Genomic DNA, 20,000 nt, shown 5'->3' on the forward strand with positions numbered 1-20,000 from the left:
AGATACCAACCAAAGCAGCTGAGGCAGCGCTGGATGAGCTCATCCAGGCTGGCGGCGCTGGCGCTGGGGGCAGAGCTGGGGCTCTGCAGGGCCCGGCTGATGTCCTGAGGACTGGGACATGTGTTCCTCCTGCGCTGAACCAGCTTCCTGCTCTTCAGCACACCGGTTGTGTCCGGATTCGATTTCCTGCTAGATAGGAGAGCAAAGTTAGAAAGTGAGAGGCAGACGGAGCGTTTGCTGCCTATGAATAAGTAGAGCAGCTTGTGGTGAAACAGAGCGGGTCAGCGTTGGAGGAAATGCAGCTCACCACATCTGATAAACGCAGCAGAGTCTCCCCCACCTAAAGCTGACTGTTCAGAGAGCTCTCTTCTGATTTCACACAAACTCAGACTTTATCATCGTCTGTTTGGACTCTGAGCTTCCACGTCCTTGTTTTAGTGACTTTATCAAAGACGAAAAAGGCCAAACATGCTTCATTTCATTGGGATAAAAACTATATTATTAAAAACAAAAGCAATAAAGAGATTTCCTGAAATGACAGTTTGGTCTAAACCTACTTTCTGCACATCACTGGAGCTTTCACACCCAGATTTCTTCTTCCTTTTATAGGTTGTTCTAAGTTTAAACACCTGTATTAACTTCCACTCAGCTCCTGTACCTCCTCAGTTGGTCTAATAAATAAAGTAATAAACTTAATCATTTATTTAGAGGCTTCACACTGATCTCAAGCATTTTTGTTTTTAATTCCATGATTAGATTTATGCTTCTTCTGTGGATGGAGGTGCCGTTGAGCAATGTCCGTCTGCATTTCCCAATAGCAGCTTCTGATGTGAGCCTTGTGTCTTGTGTTTGGTAAAAGGTTTAAGTCGCCGTCTTCCAGCCAAATGACAAATGTTGGTGAAAGTGAAAGACAAGCAGACCGGGAGGTGTGCCTGCGTGAGCTTCTGAACCCTCCTGGTTCTGCACCAGAACGTGGAGGGTTCGGTCCAGATGAAGGGACGGTGAGGATTGTGTCAGCGTGAAACCGAGTCGGCCGTCTTACTGCAGCTGATGTGATGACATTACCGAGAAACGCTGCCGCTTCAGAGAACTCACACAGAAGTTCCCTGAATGACCAGACATACATCCCCTTCTCTTAGTGTGTGTGTGTGTGTGTGTGTGTGTGTGTGTGTGTGTGTGTGTGTGTGCTAACCATTTCCACAGCCTACTTACACACGTACAACCCAGCAGCACACACCTTTGATCCAGTTGCACCAAAACTGACAGCTTTGGTCCGTGTGCCGCTCAGGGTGACATTCACTCATCTATTTATACCAACAGCCGCCCCTATGGCCGCCGCTCCATCCAGTTATAACAACACACACCGGAGCCATGTCACCGATGACCCCCGGCGGCTCCAGCTGCAGGTGGATGGCCTCCAAACCTGCTGGGCGACAGAAGTCTTCCACACCTGACTCAGAAACAGCACGGCGCGTGCCGCTGATCACACTGCATGTGCTCGATTAATCAGGTCTTGTTTTGCCACAACACCTCAGCTCCAAAACCAAACAAAAGGTTCATCCCCAGTTCACATCCTCACCCACAAGTTGAAGAACAACGTTTCAGACGTTTGTTGCAGCAGCTTTTGCCCGAGGGCTTTAGAGCCGACGACACAAACAGACGAAGTTTAGAAAGCACCGTGGTTGTGAAAGTCACACGAGTCTTTGTGGCTCTTCAGTCTTTTCACCTCCAGATTTGAGCTTTATTAGTTATAAAGTTGTTTATGAGCAGCCGCGGCGTTCTGCTGTGACTCTCAGCAACAAACACGTCACATCTTAGCTGATTCTCTGTTAAACCGACGCAGTCAGAGCTGTTTTAGCATTCGCTAATTTCAGTTAGCTGCGGCGGCCATCTTGAATCAGGTTGACTCCGTAACAGCTGTGGACGTTCTTCCTGGGATTAATTTCTGAGGGCTTTATTAAAATCTGTTTATTAGACATTCTCCATCTTTTGCGTTTTGGCAGCAGGAGATCCCGACGGCCGTTGGGTCGATGAAGACTCTTGATACCGATATCACAAAATCCCTGGAGAGACGACGCCTGATTTCAGCAGGCCTGTGGTTTGTTTCTGTTTAACTACGGATGTTTCACACATATTTACTGGAGATCTGCACATGATTTCTTTTTTTTTTTTTCCAGTTTCCAGTGTTTTACACAGTTTTTGTGTTTGACTTCCTGTCTGACTCGATCTGAACTGCAGCGGTTGACGCCGTCTGGAAGCGCATGATAAATAGATACGAACGTCCCTACGCTTCTAGGATGCATTCAAAGAGTAGCGCATCACGGCCGGTGGAAACGCACCCGTCCACTGCAACAGCAGCGAACTGCAGCGAACCACGATTTGCAGACGCTTCGCGGAGGCTACGTGACCCGTGTGCGCCCTGGATGCAGCAAATAAAAAGTTTGACCACAGGATTGTTTTGGTAAATCCATTACATGTGAGGAAATGAAACTGTTGTCATTGGCACTAGTTTAGATTTCTTCTCCCTCTGCTGGTAACTCACTGGTCCAACAGGAAACGTCTCTGTTACAGGATGCTTTTTATTCCCACAGTCACCACCTGCTTCCCCAGATGGAATCAGTTTAGGTTCCTTTATTTAAGGTGTCCTATAATGTTTCATCTCCTGTAAATTTGCACTACCAGGCAACAATTTCATATTATTCCCCATAAACTTGGTTTTAAAAATGATAAAATGTCACAAGATGAAATTGTTTTTGATTTATTCTTTTATTTTTAATTCAGTTAAAATGTAACGCTTGTTTATTCACCAGATCTGCAGTGGTCTCCGGTAGGTAGGAATGAATGCCTTGTAAGTCATACTCGGTGGGCGGGGCTATCCAGCAGCACCTTTTTCTGCTGGAGGAGAGAAACGGCAGGATCTGGAGTCTTATTCCCTGATATTCCAACATCTCTTCTCTGATTGGCTAACAGCAACACGACTCTACCACTGACTCTGTCTGCTCTGTAACGTTGATGTTTTGTCAACACACGCCTAGAGGAGTTCTGCTGTGTGGTGGAGTAGCTAATGCTAACATTAGCTTCTACAAGCAGAGATGTGCTCTGCTGTTTCCTGGACGCTAAACCAACAGCAGCCTTCCCCGTCGTGAGTCCAGACGGGTGAGTCCATGAATGTTAGTGACAGGGTGACGTAGATCTGTCAGGATCTTCTAATCCTAGAGTTTCACCGTCTGTTTTCTGTCAGAAGCTACTGCAGGAGATAGGTGTAGGAGACTATTCTCATGTTCAGCCTGCATGAGAAACTCATCGGTTTCAGTGAACCACACTTTTAACAAGCATATGTCATCCAGTTTTGTGTTTCAGACCCAAAATTCAGATGAAAATGTTAAAACTCGTCCAAAAACAACAAAAATAAAAGAAAGAATTTTTTTTGTACATTTTTGCTGCCCGTAAAGGCCAGTGAGGGTTAAAGCAGTCTGGTAATGAATCTGGATTCTTGTCCAGTCAGGCCTTCCTGTTCTGACTGGTGATCAGATTCACCCCCACCCCCTCACTTCAGGGTGAATCTACCTGCTGTCGAAGCGGTTGCACCTACGAGGACGCTCTTTCACAGAATCGCTGATGGGAACATGCTGTTGATGTCATCACAGATGAGAGGGAATTTCCCCTCTCAGCCGGTGTAACGCACACTCAGAGCAGCAGAGAAGCTCTGCCTTTTATGCAACAACCCCGACGGTTTGAACAAACGCGCTGCTGTCGGTAAATTCAGCCTCCGTGTGCTGGAGCGCCATGCAAATCTCCACACAACAGGACTTACTGTTTGACCATTTGCATTCACCTTTTCATGCAAATGAGGCCTCTTGGGTAATAATTAGGCTTTGTGTTTAAAAGTCAGAATAAGCACAGCAATGAAACAAGCCCGTCAGACTTTCCACGCGTCCTTCTTCACACAGAAAAGCAATTTTTAAGTCTTAAAAATCCCCTCCTCTTGGTAGCATTCCCATCCTTGTCAGGATCCTGGCTGCAGATCCAGAGCCCCCCCCCCCCCCCCCCCCCCCCCCCTCTCCACTTTCTCTCCCGCTCTCACTGGCAGGGGGATATGCAAATTCCTCTCTTTCTTTCCTTAATTGATTAATTGATGCCTTGGCCCTCTGAAGGCCATGTTTGTGTGCCGCTTTCCACTCGTTTCCCTCCTCGTGCACGAGGCAGACACATCTCCTGCAACCGCTCATTCATCCACTTGTCCAAACGCTGCATTAACAATTCAAGATAGTGACTGAATACTTGTAGATTATGTGCACAAAAGTCAAAGGTTTAACAATAAAACAGATGCTTTTGCTAAGAGAACCTCCCTGTTTTAGTAAATCACAACTTTTTGCTGTCCCTGCTGCTGAAAGACAGGAGAAGGGTCATAATGTTTTGTCAGTCTCAACTTGCAATCATTAGATGGACATCCACAAATCTACAACTAAAGGTGTCAGAATCAACCTGGTTTAACACAAAAAGGGCATCTTTACAAGTGTTGAGCTAAATTTGGGGATTTTAGGCGCTGAGAGTCGCTGAAACTGAAACGAAGCGCCACAAGTTCAAATCTGACACGAGAGAAACGCCGGGATTTAATCCCACTCCCGTGTTTATTTATCCTTCGCTTCAAATCTTTTCTGCTTCTCTACATCTAGATGACCTTTTCCACTGAGGGGGAATCACAGGCCGCTCAGCTGGTCTTCCTTAAACTCAGGTACCGCGCGCACACACACACACACACACACACACACACACACACACACACACACACACACACACACACACACACACACTCCTTCCAGTCAATCTGATAAGACGTGGTCACAACTACAGCAGTAAGGGAAAACAGAAATGTGACGAAAGTCCCTCTGAAAGCCAAACGAAACGTTACTGAAGGCAAAATCAGATGCAAAAGTCATCGCTGAGGCGACGTGAAACAGAAAAGCAGAACACGTTTCCACAGACAAGCACGCACAACTGTTGAAAGTCAGGACTGGTTTGTGTGCAGTACACACAAATAATCTGAGAAGTTGACATGTCTGACGGGTATTCAGGTCAAGGGTGTTAAACCTTTCTGAAGCACACACTTGAAAAAAAGAAAAGAAAGGTACAGTCAACGCGGGAAATAAAACCAAGCTGCCCTGTTTCTTTTGAACTCTGCAGAAAACCACAGTGTGCGCCTCACACACAGCCTCAGGGCTGCACACACAACTCTGAGCTGCAGGCTGACAGCAACACACTCTCTGATGATGTTTAAATACCTCTTGGTCTTGTTCATTGCAGAGATCTTCTCCTCAGAAATACTCCTCCTCCACTGGCAGTCTGCACGGGCATCTGAGCATGTCCCTACAGCTCCATGTTTGACCCCGCTGCTCCTCCTCTGTGTCCTCTTGTATGTTTACGCGCCCGGGATGGCGAGAGCGGGCGACAGCGATGGGGAGCTGCTGGGGGATGAGGGCTGCCCACGTACCAGTCATCCACTGAACTCCACAGCCGAGCACTGTTCTGTCACCTGGTGTGTCAGCTAGACCTCCTGTCCCTCTCCTGTCTGAAGACTTTTATCAACCACAGTTCAGCAAGAGAGCAGACCTCATGCTGCCACTTCCTGCAACAAAGCAGAGTTAAGAGATGATGCCTCCAACTGACTCTGGGTGCAATGCAAGGGCTGGCAGAAGTCAAACGCTCGTCCCCCTCAGCATAAACAAGTCAGCATCTTAGATGGAGGAACTGGCTCTGCTCGATAGGGGAACTCACACCAGTTTCTGTTTGTGTGCACACGCATGTGTGTGAATGTGTATGTGTGCAAGGGGGAGGGGAGACCGAGAGTAGCTAACACAAATGCAACACCAAGAGAGGAAGGAGGTGGCGAGCTGAGAGAGATAGTGATGAGCAATCATATGAGCTCCATCAGGAGGTGACACAGAACATCAGCAGGCCCTCCTTCAACCGCTCTGCTTTATAAGATCGTCTTACTCTGGCTAGCAGAACCAGGAGCTGTGCTTTCTGTCTGGATCTCAGCATCCACAGAACATCCCCATCACCCCACTTGTCTTCTCCTGTTTTATAAAACCCTATCAGTCGTTTCTCAGGGGAGCTGGAGATCACACAGGGAGGTAGTGTTTTTGCTGGTGAATGTGACCGTGCAGCTGGACGAGAAGACTCAAAGAAATCCTTGTTTTATCACACCGAAAGGGGAGAGACGGCCACACAGGGGACGGTAATGTCCCCCACCACCCCTCCAAATGCCTGCAGAGGTGGCTTCTCTGGTGCAGGAAGCTGATGAGTGTGAGTGTGTGATGAGGAATGTCAAAAGAAGGATGCACAGAAATCCAGAGAGCTCCTGAACGCTGAAGTCTAGAAACGGATCTGCTTTGGTTGAAAAAGCCGTGAAAGATTCTGACAGAAAACACTAGATTAAAAAAACTGTTTCCTGATAATTTGGTACTCTCACTGTAATCTTAAGCAATAGTTCATTAAAACAGGAAGTGTTAAGGTCAGATGAGCTGGTGAGCACATTTGACAAAAGGACATGGGAACAATTCAACTTAAAAAATACTGAATCTAGCCGTAAATTACCTCCATGTGTGCTTCTGACCGCTTCAGTAGCCAAATGGATGTCCCATCTTTCCTTGAAGGAATCATCTGCAGCCTTTCATTCCAAACTTTTAAATCAAGATCATCTTTGTGGGGGAATCCTGAAAATAACTTTACTAAATACAATACTCACATCCCATAATTTAGCCCAATTAAAATGACAGAATTGCCTCAGTGTGTGTGCTAACGTCATTAGCTGTGGCGGACATCTCGAATCAAACTAACTCTGAAAGTTATTCATTTGTAAAAATTTAATCATTTTTGCTAAGACCTCATTCGGGTGACAAGATGTAGATTTTTGACAATCAAGAGAATGCATTCAATTACCGTACTGTCTAGAAGATGCATTAGATTACTGTCTAAAGATAGTCTTATCAGATATTCCTGCCATGTGACGTGTGTCAACAGCGCTCTAGTCTGATCTAAGAATGTCTGTTCTGCTCCGGTCATAAATGTGGGATATTAAACATGTAAGGTAATCTTGGTCCAAAATCAAAGGAGCATGCTAACTGGAATGTGTCCTGAAGCCAATTAGAAGCTAAAATGACAAGCATGCTGCACTCCCCACCTCCACCATGTTTGTTTACTCTACGTTTGATCTGGAGAGGCTTTTGTTACCATCTGACCAACAATGTCCATGTGGGAAATCTGTGTGTGTGTTTTTACAGTGTTCACACACTCCACCCACCGTAGAACCAAAACTGTGGGGTCTGTCATCTGACAGTTATAAAATCCTGCCGTGAAAAACGACGAGGCTGATTCCAACAGTTAACTCCGAAGAGGGATGGCATTAGATTATATGAAATAAAATTTTAGACATAATTCTGTAAAACCGACTTTTTTGTGTTTGCTAATGTCAGTTAGCTGTGGCTTCCATCTTGAATGATACTGATCTCAAAGGTAATTAGCTAGTTTTACGTTATTAAACCTTTTTGTTAAACAACAGTAGATTCCTGAAATTACTGCCCTTGTTTTAGAAAAAGTATGCTATTGGGGTTGGACATGACTCCAAATTCTAGTCATTTATCTGGAACACTGACGTAGTTGTAGCCATCGCTAATGTGAGCTAGCTGACTCCAAAACTTAGTAAACACTTATTACTTTCTGAGTTTTTATTGAAATCCTCCCAGTGGTTAATGAGGTTAGTTTTTGTTGTTTTGCTCTGAACCAACAGGAACATTAATGACTCAGGTTTGAAGCCCAGTCACATTATTTTGCGAGGCTTTGTTTGGTTTTAGCCCCAGAGTTACACTCTTTTAGTTGACCACTCTGTGTTTTTGGCTCGAGCCGAGCCTGGCTCGCATTTCCGGGGCAACGTCGCCCCCTGGCGGCGGAGCTGAAGGCAGGAAGGGCAGGTGGATTCGTGAGTTGGCAGAAACAGAACCCGGTCCCCGGTACGTTGGCTCCGAACCTGCTGGACTCAAACTCCCAGAGTTCACGTCAGTTCCGACTCCTCCTTTTCTCCTCGGTTCGGATTTGTCTCTGGATTGGGTCGGAGCTTGTGCGGCTGCAGCCGGAGATGGAGACCATATGGAGCCTGGGAAGGTAAGTGTGTGTGTGTGTGTGTGTGTTCTGACCCGGTTCTGAGGCGTGTGTTGCTACTCTGCTCCTCCAGACAGGACAGCTCCATGTTTCAGCTCCCAGGCCTTTCCCCTACATGTCTGATGACTGCAGACATTCAGCTGTTTCCCTTCAGCTCTGGAGGAGTTGTAGCGCTGCGCTGTTTTAAAATGATTGTTTTATCTGTTATTGTTGGTGAATGTCAGTTTATATTTAAAACAACACCCATGTTAGTGGAGTTGTGGGTCAAAAGTAATCAGAGTACTTTCAAATTCATGAACATTTAAGTTTTATTTATAAAAATAGAAAATCTGGAATAAAAATAATAATCAAAATGTATTTTCTTTAAGATGCACTGCCTCCACCTGACCTCGTGGGAGGGCGTCACAGCTGTAGGTGTGAGACTTCCTGTTGTTGTCTAAATGATTTTAGTCCATTGGGAAGCCACTCTCATTCATGATGGTGATCAAAAGGCAGCGGCAACATAACTAGCTTTACACCAAAGAGCAACAGACAGGTTAGGTAAAAACAGTAAAACAGAAAAAGGCTGTTCTCATATACAACAGGTGCAAGCGGTCAAAGCAGACTAAATACAGTCTTTAGGCACAAGATCCAAGTTTGTGTCTGAGAATCAGTCAGGAAGCACCAAACTGGATCTTTAATGGTTTACTAAACCCGATTCTTCACTACAGCAGCAGGATGCTCTCATCAGGACCACTAATGTTCAGGTTATTTATAATCAGAGACGGCTCCCAGTTTGTGCCACTAATAACAAGCTTTGCTGTTTCTTCCTGTAACTGGTAAAGAAAACTGACTTTGATGGAGAACAAAGGACCTTAGTGAAGAGTTCAGGGGAGCCTTCATTTCTGCCTGCAGAAGATAAAACTGCTGCCTAGGGCTGGGCAATGAATCCAAAATTTAGCGTTCTTGTCCCTTTAAGAAGCTGTACCACCTATGTGACAGCCCCATCTAGTGGACAACTTTTGTTTCTGCGCACACCTGTAGTTATCGTCCATTTATCGCTATCGAGGTAAAATCCTCAATATATCGTGATGATGGTTTTAGGCCACATCGGCCAGCCCTGCTGCTGCGGTATCAGAAGAGACGACAGTTTGCAGTAAAAGGCGTTTTGGTAATAAAATATATTTACGTTTTTAGATGTTTAGCAGGTTGAGGTGAGGGGCCGGGGTCTCAGGGGCCACTCGTGTCTCTATAGTCCCTCCAGAGTCTGCAGCTCTGATCCACAAAGACGCAAACCATCCTCCACCTTTTAAAACCATCTTCAGATCAGATACAGAAGAAGTCTGTTTTGGTGACTTTTACATTAATCGTTGAAATTATTTATGCCAAAACTCTGAAACGTAGCCGCAAGCCTAGTATACACGTCTCCGTCTGCTCCATGAGGGAGAGACACGCACAGACGGAGACGTTCTGCTCTCGGGCTTCTCCGTCTCGCACAGCAATTCCCCTCCGGGACAGCAGAGGGCGTAGTGCTGTCCTGTGGTATCCTGTCATGTATCCGGTCCAAGATGGTGTGTTTACTATTGTGGGGTCTTTTTGTATTTCAGAGACTTTTAAACACAAATTTGTCCCTCATTCTCCTCCACCTCTTCATGCGCTCGCCACCTCTAAACCCACGTTTCCGGTCATTTCCGGCCACAAATAAAATGTTAGCTGTGCATCTTTTCACTCCTCCAGTCACGGGGGAATAAAACGTTCATATTTCTTGAGTTTGTCTGTGAGGTATCCTTCAATCTCCCCCGTATCTTTGGCTCTCTTTATGTTTTTGAAGGCGCAATGGCGGCGCTGTAGACGACTGCAGCGTCCTGACCAATCACAAGCTGGCGTTCTCTGTCTCGTTGGACGAATGTTTAGAACAAAGAGCTAGATTCTGTCTGTCCTTATGAGCCTGCTGGAGAGCCCTCGAAAGGACGGATAATGGTGTTGCGCGCGTCCGTACGCAGACGCAGAAGAATAAATTAGACTTAAGTTATTGTGGGGTTAAGTTGCTGTAGCCAACCGCCGCCAGCAGGGGGCGAGCAGCTCCCGATACTGCAGCGAAGCCAGGTAGTGGAATAAAACCACAAACATGAGCTCAAACCACTCAGATGAGATCTGTGCGTGTGTGTGTGCGTGTGTGTGTTTTCCCCGAAGGCGAGTCCTCACCCCTCTTTCCTTTTATAGCCTCACACTTGATGGGGGGTATAAGAGCGGCCCACTTCGGCAGACATGGCCGCCTCCGTGTGACGGGATGGAAATGTGTAACAAGGTGCCTGCTCCTCCTCCCTCCCTCCCTCTGCCCGCCTCCCATCTGGGGGATCCGAGGAGAGGGGAGGTGGGTGGGGGGGTATCCTCCTGTCACTCTCTCTCGTAGCCTGGTGAGAGCAGAGGACTCATGCTGTCCTCCCATCCAGCACACCCACACACACACTCACACACACACACACACGCACACTGAGAGTGAAAGAGTGTAACAGAGGAGTACGGCGGCAGGCGAGGAGGTAAAATCCCAGATCCTGAAGGGAGAGATCAGGATTTTCTCTTTTCTCTCGAGGAGCTGCGAATAACCCTCGGAGGAAGATGGCAGAAGGAGGAGAGGGAGAAGAGGAGATCCAGTTCCTGCGAACGGTGAGTACTTTTCCTGTCCGATGGGATCGATCTGCTCTGGTTGCTGCAGAATCACTCAGAGTTAGACAGGAACCCCTTCGTTTTTAATCATCACACCTCGGTCCGACCCCCTTCAGCCTCGGCTCTCCTGCTTCTTCACGTTCCTTCAGCCGGGTCCGTTTTGGTCTTTTGCAGAATCGGTCCTGGTCCTGTAAATAGTTGTCTATTTCTGCTGTGCCCTGACCCGCTTTTTAGCTGCTCTGGTTAAACTTCACCTCCTGTCAGCTCACAGTCTCCATCCGGCATCAGCCAGCCACATCGTTCACAGTGGAAAGCTGAAGATATTTCACGTCATTTCCAGAATCTTCTCGATTTAAAAATAAAGCAGAAAGATAGACAGCGGCTGGTGCATCTGTTAGCGTCGTTATCTATTTATATCAGAGGAAAGTGGAGCCTGCTGGTGCGGGGCGAGAAGCAACAAGCCAACAGAGTCCGCAGGGGGACAGCTGCCCAAGAGCTGCGTGTCCCGCTCAGAGAGCCCAAGTCCTCCCAGAAAGACCCAAAACAGAAGGAACAACCATCACTGAGAAGATGAACACAGGGAATCACCTTTTATTCTCTCAAAACGGAACTGAGTCCGGATGGAGACACGCCGGTTCCTCTGGGTTCCTACGAGCCGGAGCTGAGGAGCGAACTTAAAACTCAGACATGTTACAAAAGTTTTTCGGGATGTTTTTCTGACACAGAGGAGGTTTAGATACGTTAGACGAGTTTCTTAGTGTCAAAAGAGTAAAACACGACGAGAAAACGCGAACATTTACGAGATTTCAGCCTCGCTAAAGCGTTTCTGTCAAATTTATTTTGAAAATCCTTCAGTGTTTGTTGATATTTCAGTGCGACAGTTATAGAAGCGAACCATACTTTTTGTTTCCTTGTGTGTGACGATCAGCTGTTCCTGTTTGCGTAAAAACATATTTTTCTAATGGAAATAAGAGGATTTATAAATGTTTGCAAAACAACAAACTTTGATGAAATGTGTACGCTTGTGGAGCCGTTTTAAGACACTTTATCCTCCACTCGCCCTAGCCGTTAGCTCATCAGTCCTAAAGGATGTACACTATTTCTCTGAACTGAGGCTGCTCAGAAAGACATTTAACAGAACTACTTCAGAATGCTGAAATATCACTTTGAATGAATGATTTCCCTCAGGTTTACCCAACAGTGATCATTTTACAACAAATTTATTCTAATTTAAAAACTTCCTTCCAGGTTAAATAAAAATCTAAGGAACAGAAGATCTGCTGTTTTTAAATTTCATTTATTTATTTTTAATCCGTATTAAAACACCTCATGAGAAGAGACTCCTGGGGTGTGAAATGAACGTGGAATACTAATGTTGGAGTTTTCATGGTGTCTGCTGTGATGGGAGCCTTTCATTAACCCTGAATGTAGTTTTTGTTTTATTTCATTATCGGATCTTCCGTCTGGGTTTTTACTCCGTTAGATTGAAGATGTTCGTCCGTCTAACGCTTGACTCTGAGGAAATGTTCTTAAAAAGCCGTAGATCCAGACGGAGATGTGCAGAAGAGTGACTCACAGAACCTCCAGACCGCACGACGGCTCGGCCGTTTCTTCAATTACAAAACTATATTTAGGGTTTATTTCGTCGAGCGCGGACTTCGTTGTCCTTTTAGTTCTGGAGGGTCTGCGGGACTTCAAAGCAAGAACAATGCAGCTAAGTGTGAATTATTAATACCGTCAAGCCCGGGTCACGGGTCGGCTCCACAAGGCCTTCGGATTAAAGTCTCCAGCTGACGATGCGAGTTAATAGTTTTATTTGGGGCCAGTGATGTGATGTAATTCACGTCATCGAGCCGAGAGCAGAGCTGCAGCACAGCTGACGTGAGCTCGCTACCAAAGAGGAGAGCAAAACCCCCTGGAGAGGATCCAACATGGCCGCCACAGCCAAGGAACAATAAGCAAGCCTGAAAGTGGTTAAAACTTGTGACTTTCACAGCCATTGAAGTAAATGGTACAATTAAAGGTGCATTATGTAAGTCTGACCGCCAAAACATGTATAGAAATAATAAATGTCTTCTTCATACGTTCTCCTGCAATGCCCTGGTCCTGTAGAATGAGCCCTGGCATTTTTACTGTGATTGCCTGTTTTTCTGTAAAATCACAGAAAAAGAGAGATGCTCGGGTCGAGCAGGCTGCTTCATGCGCGTTCACGCTCAGGCATCGCCCGTAGCATTTGCTATCCGTAGCTTTAGCAGCAGAGAGAGAGGCAGTGCCACTTTGTCGCTGTTCCTAACGCCTAGTGACAAAGCTAGCTACATTTCTGAGGACCCTTAGCTACTTTCTGTAGAACTTTCTTCTAGATATTTCCTGCTAATTAGCAACAAAATAGCCATTTTCACTCCGAACCGTTCTTTGGTTTGACGTTGTTTCAGCTGTCATCAAGGATATAAATGTTACAGATACATCTAATGAAACTGGTGCTTTAGCTCACCTTGTAAGATGTCTGAGTCCCATGTAGAAGACCTGGGTTCGATTCTGGATGTGAACATAGTTTATTTAGAGTTTCTTTTTTTACATTAATGGTATATTTTTTTACAGTAAGATGCCCAAATTTTTATTTGAGACTTGCTGAATGGCATTGAATTCACAGATAAAAAAGATGTGGGTTCAACTTTCATTTTGGAACAATTTTTCAAGCAAGGGAAGGGAATGATCTGAGCATGCAGGAGGACTGACCCATCATAAACCTTTGTCGGCTGTGCTGAAGAGAAAGGTACAGAACCAAATTATTTAATTCATTAGCTGCGTGTTCTCCTGTCCTCTGTCCTCTGCCCCCCCCCCCCCCCCCCACACACACACACACACAAGGGACTGTCTCAGCTGTTATTTTCGTTAAGGAGTGTGCATGCATGCGCGCCTCGTGCACGAGCCTACTATTGAAGCTGCCGTTACGCTTTTGGCCTGAGGGGGCACTCGCGAGCATAAAAATTCAAAACTCCATAAAGTCCCTTTAAAGCTGCTGACCGTTAACCTCTGCTGACCTTCTGGCCTTAAAGCATCCAGATGGTCATCTCTACTGCCCTCTGGTGGAGGATCAACAGGTGGCGAGGGCCCGTTTTATTTCATTATCACTGTTATGTTGTTCTACAACTATAGAGAAAATGAAACGTATTGTTATATAGTTGTTTTATTAATCATAAATAGTTCAAATAAGTTAATATATAAAATTATTATTAGGTTTAAAATGGCTAAAGTTACTTTTACTCACTCCTTTGCTTTGTTATTCGGATAAACCTTAAAAGTCATGTTTTTGCTCAATCCCAAGCAGTCTAGTGATATCTCAGACAAGTCAGTGATCATTAATGTTAGGGATGAACCTCTGCACCATCCAGAACGTCAGCCGACTCCTGTGATGAGATCATCACTGTGGAGAATATTCCGGTTCTCTCCTCCTTCCGGCTACAGGCAGAAAGAGCAGGAAAATCCACGTCAGTTATGGTTTCCGTCTTTTTCTCTCTGCTGCTGGAAAAATGTCCAAATAAAACAGGAAAAACCTGCGGGAGTTCTGGAGTAAGACACCAAGTTTAGGTGGAAGGGAGAGCGATAAAGTCTCAAATCAAACCACATGAGTTTTTTTTATCGACCTCGTCCAGCATCTCTCACCAGACGGGTGTAAAGCAGCGTGTCTGGGACGCGGCTAAAGCGTCATCTCTCATATAGAAATAACGGTGTTGTTGATTGGAAGTCAGTATCGGCCACATACTGACCCACAGCCGGTCACACGATTTCAGTATTTCACTCTGGTGATTTTTTCAAATGCATTAAAACTGTCAGGATCGGTTTTGAAACTGAAAAGTGCAGAGTAGAGAGTTTTTAACCTAAACGAGCGTCTCAGAGCTGCAGCGGTTAAACATTTATAGAGACGCACCAGAAATGCTGGATGATTGCAGCTGGCTTTGATCTCAAAGCTGTAACTCAAACATCTTAGGTGTGTTCTTCTTGCCCTAACCAGAAGGGCTGCAGCCGCAAACGAAACGTAGCGGGAAAACAGGTAAACAACACTGCTGTGTGTTTTAAAAAAGAACTACAGCATGGAACTGTAACTCAAAGATCCAGTGTTTTTTTTGGATTGTGAACGCATCGTTTTCCAGTAGAAATAAAGCAATTAAACCTTTTCACCACTGCTAATCGCTAGCGATAACCGATCTCCCATAAAACGGGTTTACTCCTAACTTCCAGGTTAACTGGCTAGCCTTGTAGAAGAATCGGTATTGGCTCTTCAAACAGAATCGGTGCATCAGTAAATCTTGGTTTTCGAATCGAGGAAATGCTTTTCTCCTGAAGCGTCTGAGGTGTTTGTGAATCTTGTCTGAGGTCTGGTGACTAATAAGTGGGTGAAAAAGATTTTCAGACCTTTTTATTCCTGAATCCTGTCATTTACAGACGTTAGTTGTTTGTATTTAAGTAACTCGGTAAGAGTTGAACGTGGAGAAGTGCAGAAAGGATGCTGATTTCTTTTATTCATCAGTAAAACATTTTAGAATCAAAACCCAAACTTCTCATCTTCATGTTTTACGTCTCAGTCTGAACCGGCTGACGGAGATTTCCCCAACAACGAAGACCTGCAGCTTTTCTGAACTCCGCCTTCTTCTCTGCTGTGTCACTATTCGCGACGCCACATTTTAGTCGTGTAGCTCAGGCGGTCGAGTGGGCTTTAGGGGGCCATTCGAGCGCCGGTCCACAACAGCAGTTTCTTTTTTTAGAGAACCATTATGAGCACTCGATCTGAAGAGAGAAACCGGAGGAGTCGTGTCCTACTTGACAGCATCCTTTGGGAAACGTGGTGGTGGTGGTGTGTGTGTGTGTGTGTGTGTGTGTGTTCCTGAGAGTCAGATTAACACTGTGTGTTGTCGTGATGATCGGTTCACATGTAAATTTGATTATATTTGCTGTACAACAAATGTTTTCAGTGGATAAATGACTCTTTAAAGTTCGGTTCCCATAGAAACCATATAATACTTTTTCTGTTTGAATGACTCGGAGGGCATTCGTTCACACTAAAGACCACAGCAGGTTTACTGGAATAAGCAAACGAGACCTTTAAGGGGTTAAAAGTGCAGAAATGATGCTAGCGATAGAAACAGATGAATGAAAACTCCTGTCCAGCTGTCAAAGCTGCACCACTTGTCTTTTTACAAATGCCTTAAAACAATCAGGAATGAGGATGAGGGACTCGGGCAGGAGCATTAAACTGGGACTGATGAGCTAACGGCTAGGCTTGCTTTGCTTTTGTAACATTAGATGAACAAACAGTGTTCACTGCCTGGATTCCAGTGGTTAACGTGTGAATTTTAGAAGAAAATGGATGAAGAAGCAGATTAGTGGCAGATTATGGTATTATTATAAACCCCGGTATGACCTCTGTCCCGCCCTAAAAGTCAGTTCTGGAGTTTATTTTTATGTTTTGATGCAGTTTTCCATCTTCTCTGGCTGTTGCTTCCACACACACGGAGTGTATTTCTGTTAGGGATGCAATGATTCCACTTTTTTCCAAACCGATACGATACCGATACTTGGATCTGAGTACTCGCCGATACCGATTACTGATGCCGATACTTCTACCACACAAAAAAATGAAATGGTTTGGAATACAGATTTTATTTTCTTCTCTGCTTTCAACAGGAAAAGACTGTGAGGTAGATAAAAAGTAAAATATATGAATGGAAATCATCACAAAACTAAAATATTAGGTGAACAGAAATGACAAGTTACAGGGAAGCCATTTTCAAGCAACTGCATTGGTATCGGTTAACTTTTACCGATACAGATATTGGTATTGGTATCGGCGCCGATACAGATACCAGTATCATATCGGTGCATCCCTAATTTCTGTGTGAGTTACCACAGCAGCACATGATGATGATGATGATGATGAAGGATGAGTGACAAACACAGGCAGGGCGGAGTTTAGGACCCAGAGAGGGTCAGAACCACACATACTTAAAATGACACTTAGCAGTCCAACACAAGTGATTGTTTTAAACTTAACCAACTTCACATGGGACTCGGGGACTGCTGTAACAAGTCAGTGACTCAATGCCACCTGCTGGGTTTCTTACATAGAAAACTTTTAACTTACTGGCAAAATGAACTGAATTCAATTGGAATGTTTTACTTTGTGAAGTGCCTTGGGATGACTCTTATCATGATTTGGTTCTATGTAAATACATTGGATTGAAAGCCCTCTGCTGACCAGAAACTGCTGTTTTGTGGCGTGGGTAGGTGTCCTGGGGAGCACTGTTTACCTGCATTACTGCTGTTAGCTACTTTCTGTGCAGGTAGCTAATAAAAGGCTAGCAGTTAGCGTTTTCAATTTGCCGACCATCACTGAAGAACATGAGAAGAAGGAAATAATGTTTGACCTTTACGATAATAGCTGTTTACTGTGCCGGTAGCTCATACAGGGCGGCAGTTACCGAACTGAAGCACAAGAAGAAGAAAAATAGTTTTTTTGTTGGCATCGTGGCGGCGCCTGGAAGTAAAGGTAAGGCAGTAGTGTCATTAGAGGCGAAGCAAAGCGCTGAAACCAGTGTTAACATCGGCACAGCCTACACCAGTTTGAGGGAGCTAAAGGAGGCTAGGCTACAGAATCACGGACTGATGGTGACCTGGCTTTGTTGCTACTGGGCTTGTAAGTGATAATATTTTTTCCAACAGTCTAGATATTTTTACTTCGTGGATTATTTAGTAAGACTTGGCTTATGCTAGTGTTAGCTTGTTGTTAGCGCTAGCTACAGCAGGATAGTTTACGACCGTTGTAATTCCACGTTCAACCAGCGGAGCTGAAAACTGTTGAATGTTAAATGAAATCTGCACCTCCAACACTGAGCAGGTGTTCTTTATTAGACGATGCAGCCCGTGTGTGTGTGTGTGTGTGTGTGTGGTACACATTTTGATCTTTTCATCTTTATCTTCTACAGAAAGCTCACACCTCAGTATTGTTGTTAATAGATCTGTTCTGTTCTGTTCTGGTCTACTCTGCATCAAACAGAACTCAGTTAACCTTAGTCATCATAGGTTACCATGGTAACTGCCGTGGACTGACTTCTCTGCAGCATTTGTTCTTTGTTAGCTTTAAAAAATCCAAATTATTTAGAATATTTTTCTGTAATCCTACAAAAAAAAAGCACATTTAGGAATTTTATCTACATTTATGGTCACTGTGAAACTGGAATTGGACGTAGGATTAAAAAATTGGTTTTCAGAAAAGAGTTTAAATAATAGATCTACCTAAAAATATGTAATTTTTATTATTTGACTAAAACAATAAGACTCCATCATGAAATCATCTTTGCTAAATGTGTGAAATGTTTTTCATTTGCGCTGAATGCAAAGGTTTGTTTCTGCACCTGGTTATTTTTAATCATCGAGTTTAAATCCTAATTATTTCTGATAAAGAACGCTCTCACCCTGGATTCTCATGCCAGATCTCTTGTTGGCTCTTCCTTCTTCCATCTCAGGAACATTGCTAAGCTGAGTCCCATTCTGTCCCGCTCTGAACTTGAGACAGTTCTCCACACCTTCATCTCCTCACGCTTAGACTACTGTAACTCTCTTTTCACGTGTCTGAGCAGAACCTCCCTGAACCGTCTACAGGTGGTTCAGAACGCCTGTGCTCGGCTTCTGACCAAGTCCTCCAAACACACCCACATCACCCCGCTTCTCCTCCAGCTTCACTGGCTGCCAGTCAACTTCAGGGTTTATTTCCAGATCCTGGTTCTGGTCTATAGGGCCTTACATGGACAAGCACCATCTTACATTGGTGATCTTCTTAGTCCCTACACCCCCAGCAGGTCCCTGAGGTCCAGTGATCAAAGCCTACTGGTTGTGCAGCACCAGGCTAAAGGTCAAAGGTGACAGATCATCTGCTGCTGTGGCCCCCAGACTCTGGACCTCTCTCCCCCTGAGCCTGAGATCAGTGGACTCAGTGGTCTCCTTTAAACTCACCTGTTCAGGCTGGTTTTGGTGGGACCATCATCACCTCCTTCTCCTTGTTCTGCTCTTATTCAGCCTTTCCCGGGATCGACTGATTTCCCTCTTTCCTATTCATCTTCTCTCTCCCCTTCCTTCCAGCTTTGTTTCTTTTTTTGTTTTAAACACATTTTTAATCGTTTTTTAAATCTTTTATACTTTAATTTTTTGTTTTTGTGAAGCGCCTCGTGAACTTTACCTTGAGAGGCGCTTTAGAAAAGATCGTCGTCTTCTTCTAAAGCTGAAATAGTCCAGCTGTGCGTTGTTTTCCTCTGGATTGGTGTCTGATCAAACAGCTGATGTGGAAACGTCTCGCTGCAGGACGGCGATAACTCATTTCTACACATTTATGATGTTAACCAGCTGATATTTGTGCTGACGCTTTAAAACGACCAGAAATCAACATTTACACTTATGCCTTTCAGCAGCTGCAGGTGATGCTGGTTTAAGCTTCAGGCAGGAAACGGTTTTAATGAAATCTACATTATTTTAGTTTTATTTACTTATTCTCATGGGACTCTTCTGGTTAGGTCAAATAAAAACGTAAAAAGTTTTTAATGACTTCAGTGAAAAGACCAAAGATAAAGATTTTATTTATTAATTTGTCTCTTCTCAGCTGACTGAAGTAAGCAGAATTATTGTGTTTATACACATCAACATTTGTTCTTGGTGTGCAACTCAAAAATCAACAGATTTTTCTATAAATCGTTATTTTAATACATTTAATACATTTTCATTCATTTTCTTTTAATAGTTTAACATTTATTTCTAAATTTAGTGTTTTTAGAATGTTTGTTTTGTTTTATTTTTAATAAATCTGATGTTTTCTGATTTCAGCTGATTTGATCAGAAATCAGAAATGGTCAGCTGTTTAAGCTCCGCCCCAAAGTGTCTGGCTGATGACCGAGCTGCGTTCACAGAGCCCCCCCCCCCCCCAGCAGATTGTTCGTTGGTGTAACGCTCGATTTGGGTGTTGATGTAACGTCTATGTTATTCCTGCTAAGCTTCCCGAACCGTTGAGCAGAAATGCACCGATTCCGGTTCTCACGCTTCCCAACTCCCAGACGTAAAACTGTGACTGACAGAATGAATGAAGCAGACTCATTAACTGATATTAGAAAATGGTGAGTCTGAGGGTTAAAACTTCCTTTTGGAACTTGTCTTAT

At 44.5% G+C, this 20,000-nt stretch overlaps 2 protein-coding genes across 12 annotated transcripts in view; one reads left to right on the forward strand and one right to left on the reverse strand.

The window, feature by feature from the left end:
* Positions 1-5,447, reverse strand: part of rasgrp4 (RAS guanyl releasing protein 4) — a 25,707-nt gene extending 20,260 nt beyond the window's left edge. The window contains exons 1-2 of the mRNA XM_015950775.3: positions 5,283-5,447; positions 11-186 (exon numbers count right to left, since the gene is read on the reverse strand). Of these exons, the coding sequence (XP_015806261.1) occupies positions 11-186; positions 5,283-5,299 (193 nt within the window). The 5' untranslated portion in view covers positions 5,300-5,447. The remainder of the gene's footprint in view (positions 1-10; positions 187-5,282) is intronic.
* Positions 5,448-10,532: 5,085 nt separating this feature from the next.
* The window catches only part of ryr1b (ryanodine receptor 1b (skeletal)), a 116,658-nt gene continuing 107,190 nt past the window's right edge, over positions 10,533-20,000 (forward strand). For all 11 annotated transcript variants that reach the window (XM_054742297.2, XM_054742303.2, XM_070543689.1 and 8 more), the window contains exon 1: positions 10,533-10,803. In XM_054742297.2, coding sequence (XP_054598272.1) covers positions 10,756-10,803 — 48 coding nt within the window. In that variant the 5' untranslated portion in view covers positions 10,533-10,755. The remainder of the gene's footprint in view (positions 10,804-20,000) is intronic.

The sequence above is a fragment of the Nothobranchius furzeri genome, chromosome 13 (genome assembly GCF_043380555.1).
Source record: "Nothobranchius furzeri strain GRZ-AD chromosome 13, NfurGRZ-RIMD1, whole genome shotgun sequence".
In the NCBI taxonomy this organism is placed as follows: domain Eukaryota; kingdom Metazoa; phylum Chordata; class Actinopteri; order Cyprinodontiformes; family Nothobranchiidae; genus Nothobranchius; species Nothobranchius furzeri.